Genomic DNA, 22,719 nt, shown 5'->3' on the forward strand with positions numbered 1-22,719 from the left:
GTAGGTCAACGCACTCCCCTACGATAATGTACGGCGGCATGTGCCAAGCTCCTAGCGAACCCACACAAGGAGAAGGACCGAAGAGAAAAAAAGTAAAAAAGATATATCTTCTGTCGCACAAAACACCACCCCTTTCTCCTGTGCGTTGACCCCGTTCCACAGTCAGAGAGCTCAAGCTTACGACGGCACGTGGGGTCCAAGAAACAACAGAACGACGGCGCCCGAAAGCAAAGGGCTCACCGGGATCTTAGACATATGCCCTGTTCTGCTCTTAATCCAGACAGACGTAGAAGCGAGTACCGTTGCCTCCTGGAAAGTAGAATATCGTATGAAAGCTAATTGGCCCAAGTCGTCGGTGCTTGATGCCTTGTTTGTGTTCTAGAATGGGAGCCCAGATTAATATTTGCTGACCCGAGTCGGGCTCTCATATGAACGACGGGCTGCGAGGACACGTGCGGGCCATTTGGAATATTTCCACATAGGGGCTTTTTCGGCAGGTGTTTTACCACGCCGGGACCGTTCCATATTCTATGCCGGACATAACCCCGTTAGCCATGTTGTCTGCTTTCTATTTTCTTGTGATAAATATTACACTGCATTTATAATGACGTATTGAATACTTCAGTAATTGCTGAGTACTTTTTTATTCGTTGCAGGGCTTTTGTATGTTATATTTGTTTGATGAACTGTCGTGGCTTGAATTAATCTAAAACCTAGCCGGTTTTCCTGGTTATAGGAAATACCATTCCGCAAAAAGAACACCCACTGAAGTGGTGCTTATCAGGAAGAACAATTACTAGCCATGTCACTGTTCTTTGGCAGCAGTAGTAGAGCGCTGTGAACCAAATGGAAAAACACCAGGCTGGGGCTGCTTACATTAAATTCATTTCTTTCGAGCATACACATCTATTACCTCCGGATATTTAGACCTCTGTTTTGTAGCGCCGTGATTTTCCAACCAAAGTAATGTGTTGCATTAATTGAAACGGTATTTTACTAAGATAATTACTTGGCGGACGTCCCACCCCCCAAAAAGGAGACACCACCAAGATAACGAACAGAAGGGAAGTCGGCCAAACGGCAGGCGGCTTAAACACTACGCCATAAGAGCACTTGCGCCTGGCACGGAGGTACGAAATTCCTTACATATAGAAGGTGGAAGAAAAAATCACTTAGCTGTGCACTTTGATTCAGCATTCTCCGCCCGTTTTCTCGAGAGATATCGGCTTTGCCGCTTCTTGGGCCAAATCCCAGTTAATGGTACCACTCGACACGACACGCAAAAAAGGAAGAGAAATTACGAGAGAAGAGCAGCCGGACGTCATCCATTAGTCTCTCGCGGAGGGTTTACGCCGGCGAAGCAATTGCCTTCCATTTTTTCCCCGAGAAGTTTTTTCCCCGCGATGTCTTAGCAGAGCTGACTTATGCAAGCTTGCGATTTGAGGGCGAGATGCGCGGGAAAGAGGGACAGCGAAAGGGGATAGGGAGCAGCTTCGACGGTTCCACGCATTACGGGCGGGAGCTCAGCTCGTCCGCTCCCCAAGAAGGGGGCCAAAGGAACGACGGTGTTTGAATCATTAATGCGGTGGAAATCTGAAGACGCGGACCCCAAACTTCGTGGATTCGGTTGCGCTAAGCCTTACAACCATTATTTCTACTGTTATTTTGGTCGGCGTGCTGCTACGCTGGCGATTGCCGGAGGGTATGCTACGAAGGTACTTCAAAAAGGCCAAGTGGAGTAGGATTCCACATTTCCCTTTAAGCGCGTATTGCTGAGGGCCACAGGCGGGCTTCGTTTCTTTGAGTGGCACAGGCTAGTTCTGACAGTTGTTTTTAACTTTACGTGCGGTATATTTGATGATATGTTCCTCTTTGTGTCTATCTTTGACTTTAAATCAAGAAAAAGTAAAATAGACAGTCGGAAAGAAATGGTTGGTAGCACCGCGGGTATACTCGGAAAAATATAGTTCGCCTAATCACCACATCTTATTCATTTTCCTAACCATCCTCTGCAACGCCAGGAAAACTAAGGAATGGTGGTGTCTGTGTGGCCTCAGTCTCCCTGTGTGATCGTCTGCTACTGTTGCTACTTCGCACATTTTTGTTCAAGTATAAACCAACTTTACCGCTGGACATTGTTTCGGTTTTTGGTGCAACGTCTTTGCAGAGCAGATACCTCGGTTTCTTTCAGATTTTGGTGGGCAGGCACTCATGCGCTCAGGTGAACACAGGTACACATGCTGGATCACAGAGCATCGAAAGCCAAACATATTTTCGTTCTGAAAGTGTCTGATAATTACTTGACGTAAATTGTAGTGCGTACATTGCCCTGCAAGGTATACACGCGGAGCGGTATAAATGAGCAATGCATGGGTTCAAGCTTGTTGGTGGTACTCTCCGATCAACCACATTTAAACGCGAGAAATCGAAGATGTGGTTTGAGAATGATAAAAGAAGACGCTAATTTCGAACGTATTTATATTTTCAAGATGAGAATATATACCTTGTATCAATCCTCCTAACCAAACATTTTACAGCGTAACTGTGGACTGTACAGGCGCAGAGCTCTTCTTTATTCACTGATTGTAAACAAAGGAGCAATAGGGGGGGGGGGGGGGGCAACGTGAGGTATTCATCGGTTTTAGGCGGCAGAAAAATCATCGTCTTTAGGCACCAGTCCTTCATCAATCTTCTCTGTTTCGTATGAATCTTTGCTGATCAATTCACTCTTTTGGCTTAATGCATTGCAAGTGATACTAGCCGTCATTACAACATCCACTACAATGCAACAAAAACATTCTGCGAGTCATGGTACTTCGTCAGTTTCGCGGGTTGGCCAACTTTCTTTTTCTGTTCAGGATTTGTGCAGCCGCTGAGAGTGACGATACCCCTGTTACACGGGCACTTTAAAGGCCGTTAACGAAAACGGCAGTTGGCCTTAACGGCCGTTAAGCGGAGTTACACCGAAGAGCTAACGCCGTTAGAAACCCATCGGCAATCGGCGCCAACGAAAGTGTCCGGTCTCCGTTCCGCTGGTTTCCCTCCGTCCCGTCGGCGAGATAGGCAAGATGGCTGCGCCAAGCAACACCGTGTCCCCGCTGAAGGCGAGTGCGTTGCAGCAAAAACGCTTCGTGTGGACACCGTCACTGACGCATTGGCACATTAACTTGTGGTAGGACAGCGGTGCTGCAGTTAGTACAAGCGTTGGTTCGTGAATCAAGACTCTTCGCCACGTCGAACAAACGTAGCCATTTTCAACGCCATGGGTAGGACTGGATTAGGTTAATGACGTTCCCTGGCTTTGTTAGAAAAAAATTTGGCGAAGAGTAAAAGAGGTACACTGTGAAACATGTAGCGCAGAAAATAATTAGAGAAAAAAAATGTTTTGGCGTTCACGAGGTACAATTTTAAGAGTCGGAACTGAACATAGAAAGTGCCGGAACTGAACTGAACTGAACTGAACAACGGAACTGAACATAGAAAGTGCCGTGTGAGCGCAGCCACCGCCGTTCAGTTCACATGGCTTTTACGGCATTTACCTGCCGTTTGCGTAAACGGCCGTTGCAATTGCTCGTGTAACAGGGGTACGAAGCAGCTTACTTTGATGTATACGATTGCGTGAACAAGAGATGGTTTTGTCTCGAATTACAAGTATTGAATACGATTCATAGTATTCGGTTGCCGCTATAACAAAGTCCAATAAAAAATCACGACGTATGCCGAACACTCGAACATACGTTTAGAAATAAGGAAGTTTGTGCATCAAAGTATGCGGAAACGCTTCGAGAATGAAGGGAATAGAAAGAAATAAAAAAAATACAAACAGCAGGAGGGTCATTCTGATTGAAGCACGTTATGCGTATCTCTTCTTGCAAAAAATTGGGCTGGATGTAAAGGGGCATATACATCCCTACGCATGTATATATATATGCATGAATAAAAAAAGAGAAAGGTTAGCGAAGGCGAAATTGCAAGAGAAAGAAACGCGTTGCTAGGACCTCAGCCGCGCTAGTCTAGATTAATCGATTGCAGACTGGGAAGGGCGTCGTCGAAATCCAGTGGTAATGACGACCAAGGTCGCGGCCCCTAATACGTTCTCTTTTGTGAGTGGTCCACTGTCCGGCAGCTTAGTGTGCGTGGAGAGTTGGCGCCCCGGCGAAAGGAGCGTGGGCGAAAGAAAGGGGAGTATTTTTTGTTGTCTCCCAGCGTCGCATTCTCCGCACGCAGCGCTGGTGGCAGCTGCGACGAGGAATGAAGCTTCGAGTTCTATTTGTGGAAAGTTGAGAATGCGGTTGCTTGGTCGGTATTTTCGTCTTTGTTAACTCTCAAACAATTTCGCTTTTAGTCTTCTGTCGATCTGCACTCTACTCTGTCCTGACTGTTTTCTTCTTGACGGAATGCGTCGTCTTGAAAGAGGCACCAAAAAAGTTAAGAACGTTTCTGCACGACGTGGAGTGCTCAAAGAAGCAGGTTTGCGAACTGGAACCGGTTCGGAGCAACAGAAGGCCATGAAAATATGAAAGAAATATCTATTGCGATAAGAGAATCGTTTTGTGACTTTGTGTGAGGGGTTTTATAGCAGTTTGTGCGCTAGATACTATAGCCCTTTCGGCCCCGGTGGTCTCAATTGACGGCACCACCTAAAAGTTCCTCTAGCCCATGATGAAGGGAACCAAAACTGCCAATTTTCTGGCGAAATTGTTCTTCAATGATGCCTATTGCGATAGATACCACTGCGGTTTCATTTTAGCGGGGCTGGACACTACAAAGAAGAAGAAACTCCGGTGAAGAGGAAATTACGACATTGAGGCTGAAAAAAATGGCGGCCTGAGTTTTCTTCCCAAGCTTGTAATTCTACAAATGCGTGCACTACCAAGCTCATTTTTGGTTTGTAGGTTCATGTAGTCATAAGGTTTAGGAAAATATGCAAAGTGACGTCTCTGGTCAACAAAAAGTTTATAATTGGCAGATGTCCTAATTGATTGCCTGATTAAAAAATCTGTTAATATTTGCACTTTCAGCTCTATTTTTGTTTGTGGGCTCATGGGAACCTAAAACCTAGGAAAACACACAGGAAACATTGTTTTGCTTGGAATAAAAATTAGGGCTGAAAGGGTTACGCCCCTAACCAGCCTGCTGGCCTTGTGGCAGAGACAGTTCGGGGAGATTTCTGTGATTCTGGGAGAACCCCAAAGACCGGTTAGCCCAACCAGGATGCTTTGGGCGGGTCATCCTGGAGGGAGAATTGTGGAGTAACATGACTCTCGGCGTATTAGCTACAGCTCCTGAATGGCAAAGGGCTGTCTCCTCGTCTGCCTGCCTCTTGGTAGGCAGGGGTATAGGGGTCAACTCATTGGACGTGGAGTGGGGTTGCGCGAAGCACCAACAACCACTGAAGCTCCATCTGCCGAGTCGCGGGTGACTGGGAATGCTCCTACTATCGCCCCTTCAGAATTCACAAGATGTAGCTCGTTCTCTGCCCGGCTGCGCGGGGCATTGTGCAAGTGGACACAGCTTACACGCGGAGTTCCACAAGCGCATGCAGCGGTAAAAATGTAATCGGTAAAGATTTTACCCGAAAGCGAGATATATCCGCTGATATATATATAACTGGCATTCCCATTTATTGCAGCTGTCCTTTTGCAGAATAATAATGGGACCAGGTTTGCGGCTAATAAAGATTTCCTGCTACCTTCCGCTCATACCAATTATGAAAATAAACTTCCCCATTCAGTGCGATATCCTTTTGGAATGAGGTACGTTCTAGTATAAAGTGTTGCAATTCATTTCTATTGTTCAAAAAGTCTCTCAAAAGTCATTTTCTAGACTAAATGTACTCGTGATGTGTTAACTGTTTCACTTGTTTGTTCTTTGATTCCTTTGATACCATTTTGAGTGAATTTTGGCTTCATTTGTGGCGTAAAAGTGTATTGGCATATCCGTATTTCGTAAGAATGTTTCAGTTGCTGTGTATAAATTTTACCGCCATTTTGTATCTACGATCCGAGGGTCCCACTAAAGTCTTTGCCTCTGGGACCCTCGTGTGTATATCCTGGATTTTGAAACAACTTCTTTTTGGAAATAATAAAACTTGCAACTTGAAACTTGAATATGTGTTTAAAGATTAGGTATAGTGAGGGTTCATGCTAAATATAATCTAGGATGCCACTTACGATTTCGTTCGTGACTAAGTGCCAGCTGGCAATCTAATGTCGCTTGGCAGAGCAAACTAACTTCGTTCTGGAGCTGCATTACTGGACGGGGACCCCTATCAGTGTTCACAATTATTACTCTGCTATGGCGAAGACCATGATAGTTTTGGCCACTGGCGGTCCACAGGTAAATAAGGTGGCGGCAGGCGTTACTATTGTCAAAAATAACCGACCGAGCAGACATCGACCATTTGCTCGGTCCGGCCATTTGCTACGATGGCCGGACCGAGATCAGCTCGTGTCCTGCTGGGACATCACAACTCACTACCGATTACAACGGGCCACTTTCCACCCCGCTCACCCGTCACTCAATAAGAGGAAATCCGTCGTATGGCGACTACTTCAGACGAATTCGTATCCAAACCCGGTTACCTAAGCTATTGCTACCCAGAGCGATATTTAGACAAATTCCTCAAATGTATTCAAGGGCAGACCTAGAACATATGCTATGGGCTTGCCCGCAGGTGGCTACACCAGTGCGCAGAATCACTCATAGCGTTTTCCATTGGACGAACAGGAGCACTTCTAACCGCACCCAAAGTGCTCTCGCGAGTTCTGGCGTCTTCCAGTGGTCGGGCAGGAGCAGGGGCGTTGTGTTTCATTGGTCGAGGAGGAGCACTTTTTTGGCGCCGAGAGCAGCCGAGAGCAGTTCTCGGTGCTCCGTCGCCAGGGGCGGAGTAACAGGGAACGCCGAGGAAGTCACACGACCTCTTTTACGTCATTTCTGGTTTTATACCCGGGTAGCGGAGGAAAAATGGCGGAATCCAGCAGCCGCGATAGTCGCTCAGTGCGTATGGCAGCAGCTAAGCGCGGCCGTCTGGACGATGCTGCTACTTTTAGATGATGAAAGCACCGCAGATTCAAGCGCAAGCTCATCATCGGACAGCAGCAGCAGCAGCGACGACGACGACGATTTGACATTGCATGAGTTTATGTTCGAGCACCTGTTCACGCCGCCGGAGCAGCGACCGAAGGTAGAGTCGTATCTGGAAAAGACGGCGGATGCTGTTATCGTTCGCAGCTAATATTTGGGAGATACGATGGTGACCCCATCATGGACATGAACATCCGCTCGACTTCTTCATTCGTCGCCATGAGGAAGGCAGACACAAAACCACCGGCACGTATCTGGGAAAACTGGCGAAGAACTGCGTGCGGACAACACGAGCGCGCGAAATGCTCTGGGAAGCGAGAGCGGGAAAAGTTTGGTCACATGACTCTTGACATCACGCCCTCCCCCTCTTTTCACTGCTCCCGGAGCAGCGCAAATGTTTCATTCGCGGAACGAAAGCACACGTCCCCGTTACTCCCGTGTGCTGATCTGGCTGCTCGCTCCACTTGCTCCTGTTCTCCCAATGAAATTCACCTTCAGGCGGAGCAATGAGAGACAGTGTTCCTTAGCTCCGACCCAGCGGATCAAGTCTGGGCCATCCAGCGGGCCGAGGACGCTGCTAGAGCCCAAGGGGTCTTGGCCGACGCCCAGGATCACCAGATCCTACAAATAAAGTTATTTCTCTCTCCTTTCTATCTCTGGACATGGCAATGCCATGACGAGAGCTCGCTTCTGGGCTAGTTGGTACATTATTTCTTGCAAAAATACTGCGCTAAATTGAAATTACGAAGACGAAATACGGCGGAACACACGATGCACACATACGAAAGCGCAAAAAAAAAATTCCGCTTCGTGTGCATCGTAAGTGTGCATCGTGTGTTCCGCCGTCCTTCGTCTTCGTAATTTCAATTTAGCGCAGTGTTTTTGCTAGAAATGCTATGATCATTGGTGACAAGTAATAAGCGTAAAGTTAACTACGTAACCGAACTCCTGTTTCGCAGAAAAAGACGACTGCAAGGACCCTGAATATTTTGGCTACGGACTCTCTGTGCGTAGATGAAGGCCACCGCGGGAGTTATTACATTGGACGATTAACTTTTTGACGAACATACCGTGTCGCCGAAAATAACAATGAAAATAACGGCGATAGTTCAGTGCCCTACATCGGAAGCCTGCCAATCGACGTTTGTGATTATCAATGACTGACGCTTTGTGGCTAATGTGAGCCGCTTGCTGGAAGTAAAATAAAATATTTTAAAGTTATACCGGATTTTATTCGTCTCTACTTGAAAAGAATACGTTCAAAGTGAAGACCAATAAATAACTGTTTTTTTTTTGCAAGAGAGCCCTATCGTTCTGGCAAGGCATTTCTGCACTAGAACAATACTTGTAGGTCATTTTTGGAAAAAGCCTGCAGGTTTCAATGGCCAGAATAAAAGTGCACAGAGAATTCCGATGAACTCCCATTTTGGCAACTGGAGAGCTTTCCCCCCGCAATTTTTCAATTCCGCTTCATTGTGAAAAACAAGAATACTATGGCGTCGACAGCGCTTCGTGCTCTTCATTGTAAGTCCAAGAACTGCGATATATGCTGTTTAAACGTGTGCTTTGCGGGAAGAAAGAAGCTCGGTGCAGGCTTCTTTTAACAACAAAAGCCTCAACGTTTTAAAACGCGAGTGGGCTTTTAGAGAAAGCCGTGGAAGTGTCGACGGCACCAGCAGCTGCGGTTCATTAATAAGCAACACGCTAACGCGAGCGACTCATTATATTCGTTCCAGCTGTGGGCGCCGAACTTTTCGGACTTGGTATTTGCATCATAAGTATGTGCACCCACCTTTTTACGTGCAAAGTGTATCTTAGATTCAGGGACAGTTAATGGTGGCGATACAGTCGGCCCACTCTTTAGCGGTGGTTTTGTGGCGTTGACTTTTTGGAGTTGTTTTATAGGAGGCCTTAGCTGTGGAAGGTCTATGCATGCATTACTTTTGCGTTCCGAAACTGTGAACGCCGACTTTTATTTCCACTGGTTCACACAGAACGCAGGAGGTGGGGACGCTGATAGCTTGGTAGTAAGAGGAGACCAAATCACTGAAAATTAATCAAGATAACTATCCTCAAAACTAGTAATAACGCATTATTGAGGCGATTTAACCAATATACATTCAGAATCTTTTTAGCATGACAGACGTATCTGGTTTCAATGCATCGCCATCGTTCACACGTTGCGTGGTTCATTGGATAAAAAACGCGCCGTCCCAAGACTGGGTAGCCAAACAGCGATACCAGAATCTGATGGCAAAAGCGTGGCTGGAACATGAGAACTTGTCCTGAACCTTACACGGTCATCGGGCTTTTCTATGTGGCCGGGTATATTGCCCCTACTCATATGTCTTTGCAGTAATTTAATCGTGGAAGTGGTGAAGTTGACTTTGCAAAGTCTAGGTGTATAAGTTTGGTTTCTGTGAAGCTAGTTTTCCTACATGGTCTTTTGCTTTAGGGAGTCCTCATTAGGCAGGGTTGAGTTGTTGCTTTTTGCTGCACCGTACAACAAAACAACGCTAAATTTGTCACTAGAGAACATAGAGAACAAAATCCACGGAGATAGACTCGGTGGCAAACTAAGCGAGAAGCGATGCTCAAACGTTCTGCGATCATTGTAGAAAGCTCCAGTGCGCCGTTACCTATACCTGTTAAGTTTTTTCGTGCCTTAGTTGTATAGAGATGCAAACAGAAACACCTTATTTAGTCGCGTAACGATCGCACTTTTTTTTCAAAAACTTCGATGCAAATTTAGGGGTGCGTTTGTTACGCGGGGTAAATTTTTCGCGAAACATGTTTGAGCAAAGAAAACGCGAGCAAGCTGTGGGTCAAAAGTTTTACGATAGGTCTCATGAACACACATAAAAATAATAAAAACTCCGCACACCGCCGCCAGTCGCTTTGCAAAGTGACGCAAAGTGCAGTGTTGTCGTGAATTACGGAACGCGCCGAAACGAGTTTGCTGCGAGGTGACAACAGCTCGACCAATAAGTGGCTGCCACTTTCACAGTGCGGGACATCAAAACGGACAAAACAACCAAACCTGAGCGCGTTTTTTTTTGTCTTGAGAGAAAATAATGTGTATTTATGGAGAGTTTCGTCCTCATCAATATTGAACGCATGCTTGCCGTTATCGCTAATATCGGCGGGTCTGCCGCGATAACGTAGCCATATCCTCTTCGAAAGGGAAGAAGAGAGAGGTACCTACGGCCATCATCTGCTGAACTTGCAAAAATACGACATACTGCTGCGGCTAGTTCAGGGTGCTAAATAAAAAAAAATAATAAATAATCGGGAAATAAAAAAAAATTGAACTTGGATGGCAAACTGCAGGGGTGCGATCATTACTCGAGTGCGGTCATTATGCGAGTAAATACGACAATTGCATGTATAGAGAAAGTAACCTTTCAAGTAGTTAGACTTCTGCGCGACATACCATGTTATACCTGCTTTTTCACGAGCGTGTAAAGAAACAGGAATAAATTTTGTTTCGAGAAGGTATATCTGTCGGCATGGTCTAACTTGCTATTAGCAACTCTGCGCACGTTTAAGAACACAAAGGACAACTGGGCTCGATCATGTCGGGTATTTTTTTGCGTCTGCGTCACGGTGAAACATCTAATTCTTCTTTTACAACAAGAACCGCGCAGAAACACCACAGCTGCATAACTGTATCGTCTGTCCAACCCAGCGACATTAAATGGGGGCCATTGGCTGGCACACCCTCCTCTTAAAAAACAAAAACAAAAAACTGTTGGTTTCTGTGAAACCAAGAAATGGGTAATCGGGAAACTGAAGATATTGAATACTTCCTTGTGCAGCTTCGGAAAACGCCTTTTTGATTCTATTTTTCAGCAGGTTGCAAAGGCTTCGAAAAATAGTAAAAGACCCTAAGCTAAACCTTACCTGAGGCTTGGTTTATCATTTCTTGCATTGTTTATTCCATCTAAAATTGAGTTTATTGAAGTAGTTTCTTATTTTCAGCAGAGCGCGAATTCTGGGGGAAACAGAGCCGCACAAGACGATAAACTAAGCCTCAGTTTAGGCTTACGAGCAAAACGCAGACTGCGAGCCACTATTTCAAACGGAGCGAGAAATGGTGTTTACGTTCACTATTTCAGACGTATATGGGACCGGAGTTCCGTTTACGATGCCGGCATCGCGAAACGGTCGGCGTGACGCGGGCTTATGCTTTGTCATGTGGGCACTGTTTCTCATGCCCATCCGTGCGCATTTTTGAATGTGAGTGCTATGGCTATAAAAGTCGGGAAAGGACTGTCTAACGGAAGTTGGTGGCATGTTTTGTGAGATCAGCTTTAGCGTTAGTATACGTACGATCGGCTAAAGGAATTGCCCCTAATAACGCTAGTGGACCCTTCCGGAACGCACTGCTTAAAAGCTGTTTGGGTAAAGAATTTCGTTTTCTTGTGACATCATGCCACAGTCCAGTGGCCGCCGCTCTAGTTTCGTAGGAGGTTATGCCTATGAGGAAGTCTATTTTGGCCGCTTGGACAACACAGCGTAACTCGCTGCAGCTACTATACCACAGTTTTCCCTGAAAAAAAAAAAAAACACTATTCATGCATGTCCTGCCTTTAAAGGGTCCATGAAGAGAAAATACAACTTTGTTTAACTTTAAAGAGTTGGGCTTCAGTACCTTACTCAACTCCATTCCGGCCATGAAAGACGTTTTTTACCCGATAAAAACGCAAGAAATACTTATAAACTTTAAAATTTCGCGCCACAGTGACGTGTTATCGGCGCAAGTGACGTCATATGGGCCAGCACTAAAACATAGTTTTAGTGGGTTAGGTGCACGTTAGCATCCGAGTGATTCGATCAAACGGAACTAGCGGCCCCACTACAATCGTCCAGTCACGTGTCCTGGCGATTAATTAGTTCGGCCGGCGTCAATCGCCCAAAGAAGATTCTGTGACGTCATAGAAAAGTTGCCGGAAACTGGCTAGCGAGTCTCCACAGCACCACACGTTTGCTTTAATATCTCCGTTATTTTTTGGAAGTTTGCGATGAAATCGGTATCATTTTTAACAGAACAAAGCAGCCTTTCTAATAAACCAAACTTGTTATTTGTCTTCATTGCTCCTTTAACGTTCAGCAGAGTATTGGTTTGAGCGAGTTGGTACATGGCGAAGTATCAAAGCGCAGCACAAGACGAGGGACAGGAACACAGAAGACAACACGCAGAGCGCTAACTTACAATTTTAATCCTTCCTCTGACTTCAGCTTTAATGATTAAAGTTGGAAGTTAGCGCTCTGTGTGTCGTCTTCAGTGTTTCTGCCCCTCGTCTTGTGCTGCACTTCGATACTTCGCTGTTTTTAACGCCGCGTTACAGGCACCATAAACAAGGTCGGGAAGAACACATTGAACAGACTTTTCAACACTTGCTCAGTCACTCTGAATAAATGCGTTCCCCACCACAAGCCACCTCCGTGAAAAGCAAAATGAGTTTGGGCGTACTTCTCGAGGCCTACTGATTTGAAGGCATTTTGTGGCACTGTATTGTTATGGCTTCTATACTGGATGCGTTAAGCGTTGAACAAGAAAAAGCTTCGGTATCTAGCCTGCAGCCAATGTCAGTCATATAGTTTTTATAACATTTCACTTGACGCTGCGTTATTTGTGCTAGGACATAATATGCGGACTGCTTTATTTTAGTTTAAGTTTACATTTTTAGACGTGAGAACGATCTCTGGCTCAATTTTTTTTCTGCTTCTCTTTATTATCGAGAGACATACAGAAATATTTTGTAAGCAAGGTTACTCGCTCACTGGCTCATGACGTTCAACAAGAATGTACTGATATCTTTCACAAACCGACAGAACCCAATCATAGAGCGGTTTCGAGTGGGTGAACAATAACAACGAACTAGCTCCAAGAGGTGCCGCAGGGCATATCGGTGCGAAGTACGCAAGCGCAGTCAATGTTAAGCTTACTACCCCTGCTCTACCATGGGACAGCGCCATTGGAAGCGGGCATTGAAAGAAACGGAGAAGGCCTCTGAAAAGTACAAAAACATGACGAGGTAGCTCACAAAGGGTAAAGTAACAAGACCTATGAAAAAAAACACGAGTTTTTTTTTGACAGTGGCAGCTGCTTTGGCGAGGCCGAAGAAAAAAAACGTTAAAATCAACACGTTGCTTTGTGCACAGGAAGAAACTCGAGAGCAACTCAAATAATTCAGAGTGCTCTCTACCTCAGACTTTTTAGATACTTTGTTTCTTCTGAGAGGACACGTGGATGACCGAGAGCCGGCCAACTCATATATAATGATGAGGACGTGGCGTTCTGCTCAATAGGTAGTGTGGCGTCCGGTCTATATTTTAGCGGAGACCACGACGCCCTTCTGAGAACGGGGTGGTTACGGCGCTGGTTTCTCTGATTGGGAAGGAACAAAAAAAAAAAGACACCCACGTGTTGACGTTTTATTGAACATTGAAGATCACCATCTAACCCTACACTGTAGGATGATTTACACACTTAGAGATACTCTGTAACACTTCTCATAAACTTCTCTCACTCTTTCTTTCGCACCTGAAAGCATCGTAAAAGCCATAGTTATCAACAACACGGAGCCGAAATCGTGATTTGCTCGTCGCAGCAGAAGTATCCGCCTTCCGTTTCTGCTTTGCTTTGTGGCTATTTTTCTAAAGTGGTTAACGAATGTGTTTACTGCTACCACAGCAAATAAGTGACGAATAGCCGCTACGTTGCTGTAATGACGTAATTCGAGCGTTCAAAGAACGCCAACACTCGGGAAAGAGAGAAAATATATTGAAAACGTTTCCAAGTTATCCGATAGCCGTAGAGTAGTAATTATCGGCTGAGGTACTTGGTGACCGCTTTTTGTAAATACTGGATGTGTTTGTTGACTGCGTTCTGAAAGCATTTAGGGTTTAGAAAAAAGTTGAAAAAGTGTTGCAGGGTCTCATTAAGGGCTATTTCTAACTACAACTGATACCTTTACATTCTAACAAAACACAAGAAAAACACCCTATCAAAGTTTTTATCCATACCTGTGTCATCTATACCTAACACTCGTTGAGGGTATTTTTCTTGTTTTTTTTAGGGTGTAAGGGGATTAGTCTAAAATACATCCTTTAAAAAAGTGTTTTGTTGTGTTTTATTACGTTGTATGGGTGTTTGTTATAGACACTAAAAATTCGCCTAAAGGGAATAAATCATTTTACATTGCTTTACAAAAGACCTGGGTGTTCGAACTTTGTGGCTTTTGGGTAGACTCTCTGGTTCGTATTGTAACGGCCTCGGTTCGAACCACAGTAGTCTGACAAGTTTTTTTGTTAAGTCGAGTGACTTTTATGTAAACATGTTCGAAATCCGTGCTTCTTTTTTCAAAAGTAAAATTTGTTCGGAATGTTTTATGGTGCTTGAAGCGCATGCGCAGCCTATCGCCGTGTTTAACTGATACTTTGTACCGTGGAGGAAGGGCCAGTTCTGTAGTGTTGAAGAAATGGAATATCGCAACCTTGTAAGCGCGAAAATATTCACAGGTGTATTGATAAATTTCGGTTTCGTGGATTTTGTAAACAACATGCAGAAACCTAATGAAAGTTGATTGGTCTAACACGAGCGGCCGTCGTAAAGTTCAAGGGTAAGGGTACCAAAAACAAACAGTAGATTACAGTTACGGAAGGGTTTGCTTAAGGGAGGGTCGGCACTCTTCTGTGAAAAACAGCTACGACGAAGGGAAAAAGAAAGGGAACCTTAAAAACAGGTGTTGTGTTGTTTTGTTCTCTTGTCTTCTCCCGTCATCCACGCTATTTTTCTCACGACTAATACAGTTATTTAGGATCTTGGCAGGTAGTCTGAAGTCGGGTTCTATTACGGAGAAAAAAGGATTAACGAAAATTTAAATGCGTGGAATAAACATTTAAAAAGCCCCCACGAGACACCTAGATTTAAATTATTAGGTGTCAAAACTGAATAATGCAGGGTCGAATCATCGAAAGACTCCTGTGACAGCGTAACTCACAAAAAAGACACGCCACTCTAAGTAGCCGGTTTTCATGTGCACCGAAAACATTTAAAACGCGTTCCTATGAGCCTCGACTTCGTTCTATTACAAAAGCAAAGTTGTGTATTAGTTCAAACCACACTACATAAACACGCAACCTATTACTAGTAAAAAGAAAAATAAAAAGCGCAAAATGCAAAATAAACGAAGTGAAACGTTCTCGGATACGAAAAATTTGAGATGCACGTCGACGAAAAAAAAAACAACAACTTGGGAATAAGGACGGAATAAAAGCGAAACAACTCCATCATGTGTTTTTAGAATCGTAAATTTTAGTTCGCAGCCAGCAAACCAAGGCTCGCCATCAATTACGTGAATAACGCTACTAAGCAGCAGGTATAAGTAGAGAGTGAGGAGCACTCGTTAGGCACCTAATGTCTTTAGCTCCTGCTCCTTCAGCAGACATTGTAAACCCGTCTGCTGCTAAATTAAGCTTTCTTTCTATCTAATTAGAGCATATGGCACAGAAAACAATCAAGAAGTAATTGTTTCAATGCCGTCATCGTTATTTCAAGGTGACCCATTATTATTTGCAGTCGTTATTTCTATTATTACGATCTACAGTATAACTAAACGATAGCAAATGCTTAAAATACAGGTATTAAATTTACCGGATGAACCTACAGTCGTTACAAGTGGCATTCCTTAATAATTATAATCTATTTATCAAAGTGGGCCTACTGTCACGCCAGAAGCTAATCGTGGTCTTGTCAGTAAAAACCTCTAGATGTTCAGTGATCAATTTGAGTCAGTTTTGGTACCAAGGAATCATTAGAGGCTTCTAAGGCACTTCTCAAATCCACCACCTAAAATTTTCTGCTACCTGCTGTCGTCAAACGGTCTTTATTTTCAAACAAAGTGAATATAACTTATCATTCGTTCGGTAGACACGACGGAAAAATAAAACGAGTACCGGTAATTCGTCAATCGTTCGAGCATGTCACTTTCAGGAGTGTGCCGATGACGTATAAAAGCTGGACGTTCAAGCGGACAGCGGAGTTATTGCGCTCCAATTTACACCATAGCTACAATTTAAAATTCTGAACGACATCGCTCGTGACGGCAGTAAAAAGAACAGAAGTGACAGAAGCCTGTCGTGCTCGCGATTTCGCTGCAGACGCGGATATGGACGCGGTGAACAGCAAGCTTGTGCAAATACGAAACCTGCTACGTGGACAGGTCAGTACACACACGCCGTGTGTAGACAGGTGAACGTCGTACCCCTTGAACACTGCCCCCGTCGACAGAGAAAGAACCAAAGGTATGAAAGTCAACACACTTACCGGGTTTGCTTTGAACGATGGAGACTGTAGCGCGCAGTGCGATCAAAAAGCAAAGGATTCGAATGAGCGCGACGGCCATATTGGGCCAAGCGAAAACAAAAGGGGGGTTGCGCGGTTCGTGGGCCGCCGGAAGCGCCGATCCCTCTTCGGATTCCGCCAAGGCTGTACCGCGTCTCGCCGGATAAACCCGGGCCGCTGCTCGAACGACTGATCTTCTCCTCCCTATGGCCGCAGCTGCTGGCGCAGACGCCGTCGAGCGTGTCGCCTAGCAACTGCCCGCTCCCCCTTTCCTCTCCCCAAATTTGCGGGGAAATGTGTGGGAGTCGCGCGGAAGTTCGAGAGGGCCGGCGACAGATGGCGCTGCGCGCAGGCGTGTTTTGGCGCGCCCGTTTGCTCCTGCCGTAGCTCTTGAACTATACGCCGATGGCCTTTCACCGATCTGGCCGCCACCTACAGCAAACTTGTGTCATTATAAGCGGCCTTCGGCGGCGTCGGTGTGTTTCCAGTGTTTGGCTCTGCTCAGACTGTGGCGGCATCTATCTTGGAGTGTACTAACTGCCGTCTGAAGTGAGTGTCCCAGACGACAGGCGGTGCATAATTCTGTTTTCGGAGTCTCCGAAAGACACAAACAAACACTTTCATTCATAAATCTCGCTTCGCGAACATTTTCACACAACGAAACCGGACTATACAGAAGGCTGCAGGCTTTGCGGAGAGATGGCTACACCCTTCTACGCCACGTTGGCTTGCTCACACATTTGGGCAGGTGCTGAATATCAAAAGGACCCGCCACTAACTTCAATAGAATCGTAGGAGGCAGACCTCACCAGCCCTGACTTAGACCCAAAAGTACCTAATCCGCCGGACGAAGACGTCAGCAGAAGCCAGTGAGCCCTAAACAAAGGGTCTTAGCTTTGATTCTCTTGTCTTCTCTCCCCGTCCTCTTTTCCTCATCTTTACTTCAGTAAAGTTTACTCCGTCAGTCAGGCGTTTACACGAGAGGCTCGTTGACCTAATAGACTGGCAAAAATAATCCGGCTTCTAAAAGACGGAAAACGAACATTTTGTGTTTAGTAAGCGCCTCAGAAGCCTGGGGACCTTCCGAGGGTCATTTGGCAAACGTAGCAGTTAAATCATAGCCCACGCATGAACCCAATACGGGAGACATTTATATCAGACTGTACGTCTAGATTGCATAACAACGGCCGCGGTAGCGCCATTTTCATCGAACACTACGCTCATTTTTCTGCTCTCGCAACATCTAGGTCATAGACGGAATGCCGCTGCATTGACGCGGCACCCAGCCGGCGTAAACGAAAGAAACGCCGGCATATTGGATATCTCGGCAACCTAGCCTGATACTACGAAGACAAAGACGTTGCTTTTTCTACAAGGGGGCAGCAGAGGCTAGAGCCCGCTACAAAAGCTAGGATGCAAGGACGGACGGCTGCAGTTCGGCATTGGCGCACATCGTGCATTACGCTAATTGTTCTGTTCTCACAGGTGAGAATTGTAAACTGTGCTGTTTTTGCTGCGCATCGTGGTTGGCGCTGGTGCCGAATGGACCGGCCTTGATTGCTTATGTTTCTGCTTTGGCGTGTAAAAATCACTCCTGTAGCAAAGCAGAAAGGTACGTGCAGAAAAGATGCACTTGAAGGCTTCTGCAATGAGCTGAAGGATGAGCTCAGGAGATTAAGGACACTCCCAATGAGCTCAAAACTTTGAAGGACGATTTAAACGAACCTACATTGGTTAAGGAGGAGCTTTGAGAGGTTCTGCGTGAAAACCGTGAGCTTAAGATTCGAAACGAAAGTATCATACGGAAAGTTGAAGAGCTAGAACAACACCGGCGTTTTAGTTATGTTGAAGGTAAGGGTGCCCCGTTTGATAGAGAGCCTGCAGATGTGATCAATAAGTTAGGGAAGATTGGGAAGGAAAATATTGAGGAAGATGACATCGACATCCGCCAGAGTTCTCATCGCAAGGCATGATGAATTTAACGCCACCACCCGTTTGCGTTCGGTGTAACCAAGAAATGCGTTTCTCGGTAAGGAAAAAAAAATAAAACTGGGAGGGAAAATTGATCACTACAGTGCGGCGTCCTTCGTTCGCCATTTTTGTCTTTGCCGCCCTAATTTCGTGCATTTTTTGGTTCGTGCTTTGTGCTGTTTTTGTACTTACCATGGCCACGCCTTGTGTTTTTCTAATTTTCTTCCTCTCATTCTCTCCTTTAATATGTACCGCGGTTCTTTCCTTACCTTTGAATGTCCGTATCCCCATCCCGATCTGTAGGGTAGCACACAGGACAGTCCCCTGGTAACCCGCCCTGCCTTTCCTGTACTGCCACTTTTTTCCTTACTTCTTCAGTGTAGCCGTCATACTACCACGCTATCAAAATACTACGAATATGTATTTGAAATAAACAGGATACATTACGCTACTTTCGTGCGAAAATTGATGTGGCATTTGATGTGTTGCTTTCTTGTGAGATCTGGGTATTAGAGCTTGACACGCCGCCCAGGTGTTATAATTAATTATTGTGGCCTCACCAGGGCCACTAGTCGGGGTGGTGGCGTGGAAATGTACATTAAAAACAATCTCTCCTATGGTGGACGACTGAATTTTCTTGTGCCAGTGAAAACGTTTAATGCCTTTCCACCAACTCTAAATCACTCCCTGTTTTCCATGTATATATACACCTTATCTGATAATATTTCGCAATTATTACTGTTTGAGGAGAAATATTAAAATTTCTTACCCATTCAGGTTCAATCTCCGTCATTAGGGATGACATGAATATAAATATGCTGGGTACTCATGGAAATGCTAGGGAAGTAGATAACATAGTTACGCCATACGGCTGTGACAATTTTATCAAAACTGCGACGCGCATAGCAACGGCAAGCGCAGCACTTATGGATGCATGCACTACCAATAAGCATGTCCTAATATATCAAATGGACGTTTCAAACGCATATATCAAATGCACATCAGTGACCATGTGCATTTTTATTTATTTCTTATGGTTAAATCTGTAAGTTCTAAAATAAATTTCATTTCTTTTTACCGAGATATTAACCTGCAATCGCTAAGCACGTTTCGTACTCCCACGCTTGCCAGAAGTTGGGAATTGGTTCAAGAAATACAAGACCCGCCACAATGATACAAGCTATTCTAGGAAAACTTAAAATATTGTTATGGGAAAGCTTTTCCTACGAAGCCTGTTAGAAAATACCAAAAGAAAAAAAAATAGTGTTCTTTCGTTCTCTTACGATGAATGACCTGCGAAGCTGAACGCAGTCGACGGAGTGCACAAAACAAACCACGTTTGTTTGTAATTTGCGATTGAGCATACTTACTAGCCATTTAGCTCACTGAAACTTGGAAGGACTCGAACTTTATTCTAGCAAACAAGCATGGGGCTGTCTGTTTCCCTTCCTCGTCGTAGGCATCGTACCGTCTGCGTGACGCACCACCCAATCCGCTCGACCAGCGAAGACACCAGACAGGTTGCATTCGGCTGTTTGACGTCCACGTGTTAGCCTCCCGCCAGCACAAGCGACATGTCATCAGTAGAGACCAGAACTTTAGGCAAAATGTTTATTTTTTTCTTGAGTCCGCATCAAGCCTATTTAACACATAGGCACGAGGTAACGGAAGGGGAGCATTTTAAGCAATAATTTATTCTGCCTACAAGTGTATATCTTGACTATATTTGCTTTTCAGTTGCTAGTTTGCCTCTATGGGCCCATATGGGCTTTTTAGCGCCTAGAAATGTCTTTTGTATTCCTTATGCCTTTTTTGTTTTCGAGTCGATAGTCTGCAAGGAATGTTCTCGCTTCAGAATCCCGCAGCCGGGCGTTTGTCGCACGCCGTCTGCGAAAAAAATCTGCGAACTGTGCCAAAAACACCGAGGAACGCAAACCGGGGTTTAGCCGCTGCTCACCCCGACATCGCCATCTCGGCCGAACGCCCAGAGGCTAGGGTGCCTGGATGCACCTGCTATGGGCCGCTCGAGCGCGTGCATCCATCTAGCCACGCAACCAGAGGTCCGTAGGCAGCGTCACTGCAGCCAACATCACCTACGTCACCCCTGCACAAACGAGCTGCTTTGTTCTATGTCCTTGTGACGCGCTGTGTCCGCAGACTAACGGCGAAAATGTTTGCCCATTACGAACGCAATAAAAAATGACAAAAATGAACGCGACACAGCCGTGCACGCGCCGCTCAAGGTCAACCGTGGTGCGTACGAGAAAATTGCGTTCAAATATGACACGCCAATGTTTTACGTAACACCACAAACACGTGCACAGTCATCCGCCGGTCATGGAAACACAGCCGGACGGCAAGATGCACCAGGTGCAGGAAGAACAAGGAACGAGAAAGGGAGCTTATAGGAATGAGCTTCTCGGCACATTTGAAGTACTCTAGTCGTGACACCCATCTTTAGCCATGACGGGTAACCTTCAAGGACGTTCGGAAACCTAGGAATGAGGGAATTAGTTTGAACAAATTTTTCATGCTGTCTAATATTGATAATCGGTATACAGCGCAGAGTCATCTGCTCCCGAAGAACAGATTAGCTCAGCAATTTTTACGTAATTATAGCACTTCCCTGTACTATCCATTGGAGTCATCGATGTTGTGAAGGGCTGAGGAGGTCCTTCTGCTCTTTCTTTCTTCCAACATCTTTCTTCCAAGGTGTCTTTAAGCAGCCGCTACCGGTTGTGCCTCTTCCACCAGAGCACGTTTTTACCCCTTAAAAAACGCGGCTAAGGGCGAAAAATACTACAAAAAGCACTCGCCGGTGGTGTTGTATAAACAGTTTTGCAGTTGGAAAATGCGTGCAGCCCAAGCTATTTTACACCACGATATACTTCAACGTAACTTGGCGCATTTGGGCGGTTTATTCACACTGTTAGAAAAAAGTATTTCTGCAGCTGTAAGCTTGGGATCCACTCTAAGAATGTTGAGGTCATTTCAAAGAACCAGGACAGACCACCACCATCCCAGAAAGACTGGCTGCTGATAGAGCCATTCCTGTCGACATTCCGCTATGCGGTCTGACATAAAATTCCTGGATTTTCGGTACTAAAAGAACTGCCGAAGGTTCTGAGGAGCAAACATTCTGATATTCCTGATGCAATCCGGCCATGGAGCCTGTCGAAGTACAAGCACGCTGAACGCTCCCCCAACTTCGGTTAACATTGAGCGCTGTTTTTTCGCCCACAATTCTCCACTGAAAGGAGGTACTACTTCAAGCAGCAAATCATGGAGATGGGTATGGTATTTCGAGTCTGATTAAACCTTTGTTTTGTTGTCAAATCACCCTGCAAAATAGCAACTCTTGTGTGGCCTTATTTTCTCGGAGAAAGTAAAACTACTTTCCCACAGCACAAGACTTGTGACCTGTTTCTACTGCGAGTCAAAGTTTTTTGTAAAATAGGATGATGAAATAAATACCAATTGAGCATATATCTGCCTAAATGACAATATTTAGTGCCTGCCTATATTTTTCTTAATGACACTTTTAATTGCCTATTATCGGCCCCTAAATCCTTGATTTTTCGTGCCGAAATTTTCGGTTCCTCTTCATCAGTGAGGGCATGAAATCTATAACTTAGCAGGCACTCATTCCGTCCTCTCTCCACTCCCCGCACGTGCACGCATGAACCGGCGACCGCTTAAGTACACGTGCTTAAACGTGAAAGACACCGGCAGATCACATTGTGAAAGAGAGGTCGGCGGTGGCGAAACTAAACGGCGGAGCGGCACTGAGTAAAGTGGTTTCACCGAAATTAAAACTGGGGGGCGGGGTTAGACATATAGTGGTTCGCAGTAAAAATAACGACGCTGTGGTTAACTGCTGACCTTTTTAATAAGATTACCTATAGGAAGTAGCAGATGACATCTATGTTTGTGTCTTAACCTGTACGACGCGATAGCGTTGCATCGACGCCCAGGGACCATTTTGGAATGGAGTTGCTGCATTGACAATCTATGCCTCACCAGGACTGAATATCAGTGAACAAGGAACGATTAGCAGCAAGGATGTTTATACGCCGTGGTGCAGGAGAGACAAAAGACTTCTGCGCTTCTGTGGGTTAACATGTGAGCGTTAAAGGTTATGGCTGCGGGAAGTTTTGTCAGTTTGAGGGAGAAGGTGACAGTGTCAATGTTTCAAAGTTTTTATTCTAGAATGTCTTGGCTGCCATAAATGTGTTCGCTTGATGTTGTTGTTTTTTGCTAGAGAGAGAAAGAGTCAACGAAGGTCTTTGTTTAGGAAGAAATAGTTGGTG

General features: G+C 45.2%; 1 protein-coding gene across 2 annotated transcripts in view; it reads right to left on the reverse strand.

Annotated features, from left to right (window-relative positions):
- Positions 1–16,704, reverse strand: part of LOC144142477 (uncharacterized) — a 65,242-nt gene extending 48,538 nt beyond the window's left edge. For both annotated transcript variants that reach the window (XM_077674019.1, XM_077674018.1), the window contains exon 1: positions 16,421–16,704. In XM_077674019.1, the coding sequence (XP_077530145.1) occupies positions 16,421–16,499 (79 nt within the window). In that variant the 5' untranslated portion in view covers positions 16,500–16,704. The remainder of the gene's footprint in view (positions 1–16,420) is intronic.
- Positions 16,705–22,719: the final 6,015 nt, after the last annotated feature.

Source organism: Haemaphysalis longicornis, unplaced genomic scaffold (genome assembly GCF_048455015.1).
Source record: "Haemaphysalis longicornis isolate Haplotype H1 unplaced genomic scaffold, Haemaphysalis longicornis Haplotype H1 scaffold_6, whole genome shotgun sequence".
In the NCBI taxonomy this organism is placed as follows: domain Eukaryota; kingdom Metazoa; phylum Arthropoda; class Arachnida; order Ixodida; family Ixodidae; genus Haemaphysalis; species Haemaphysalis longicornis.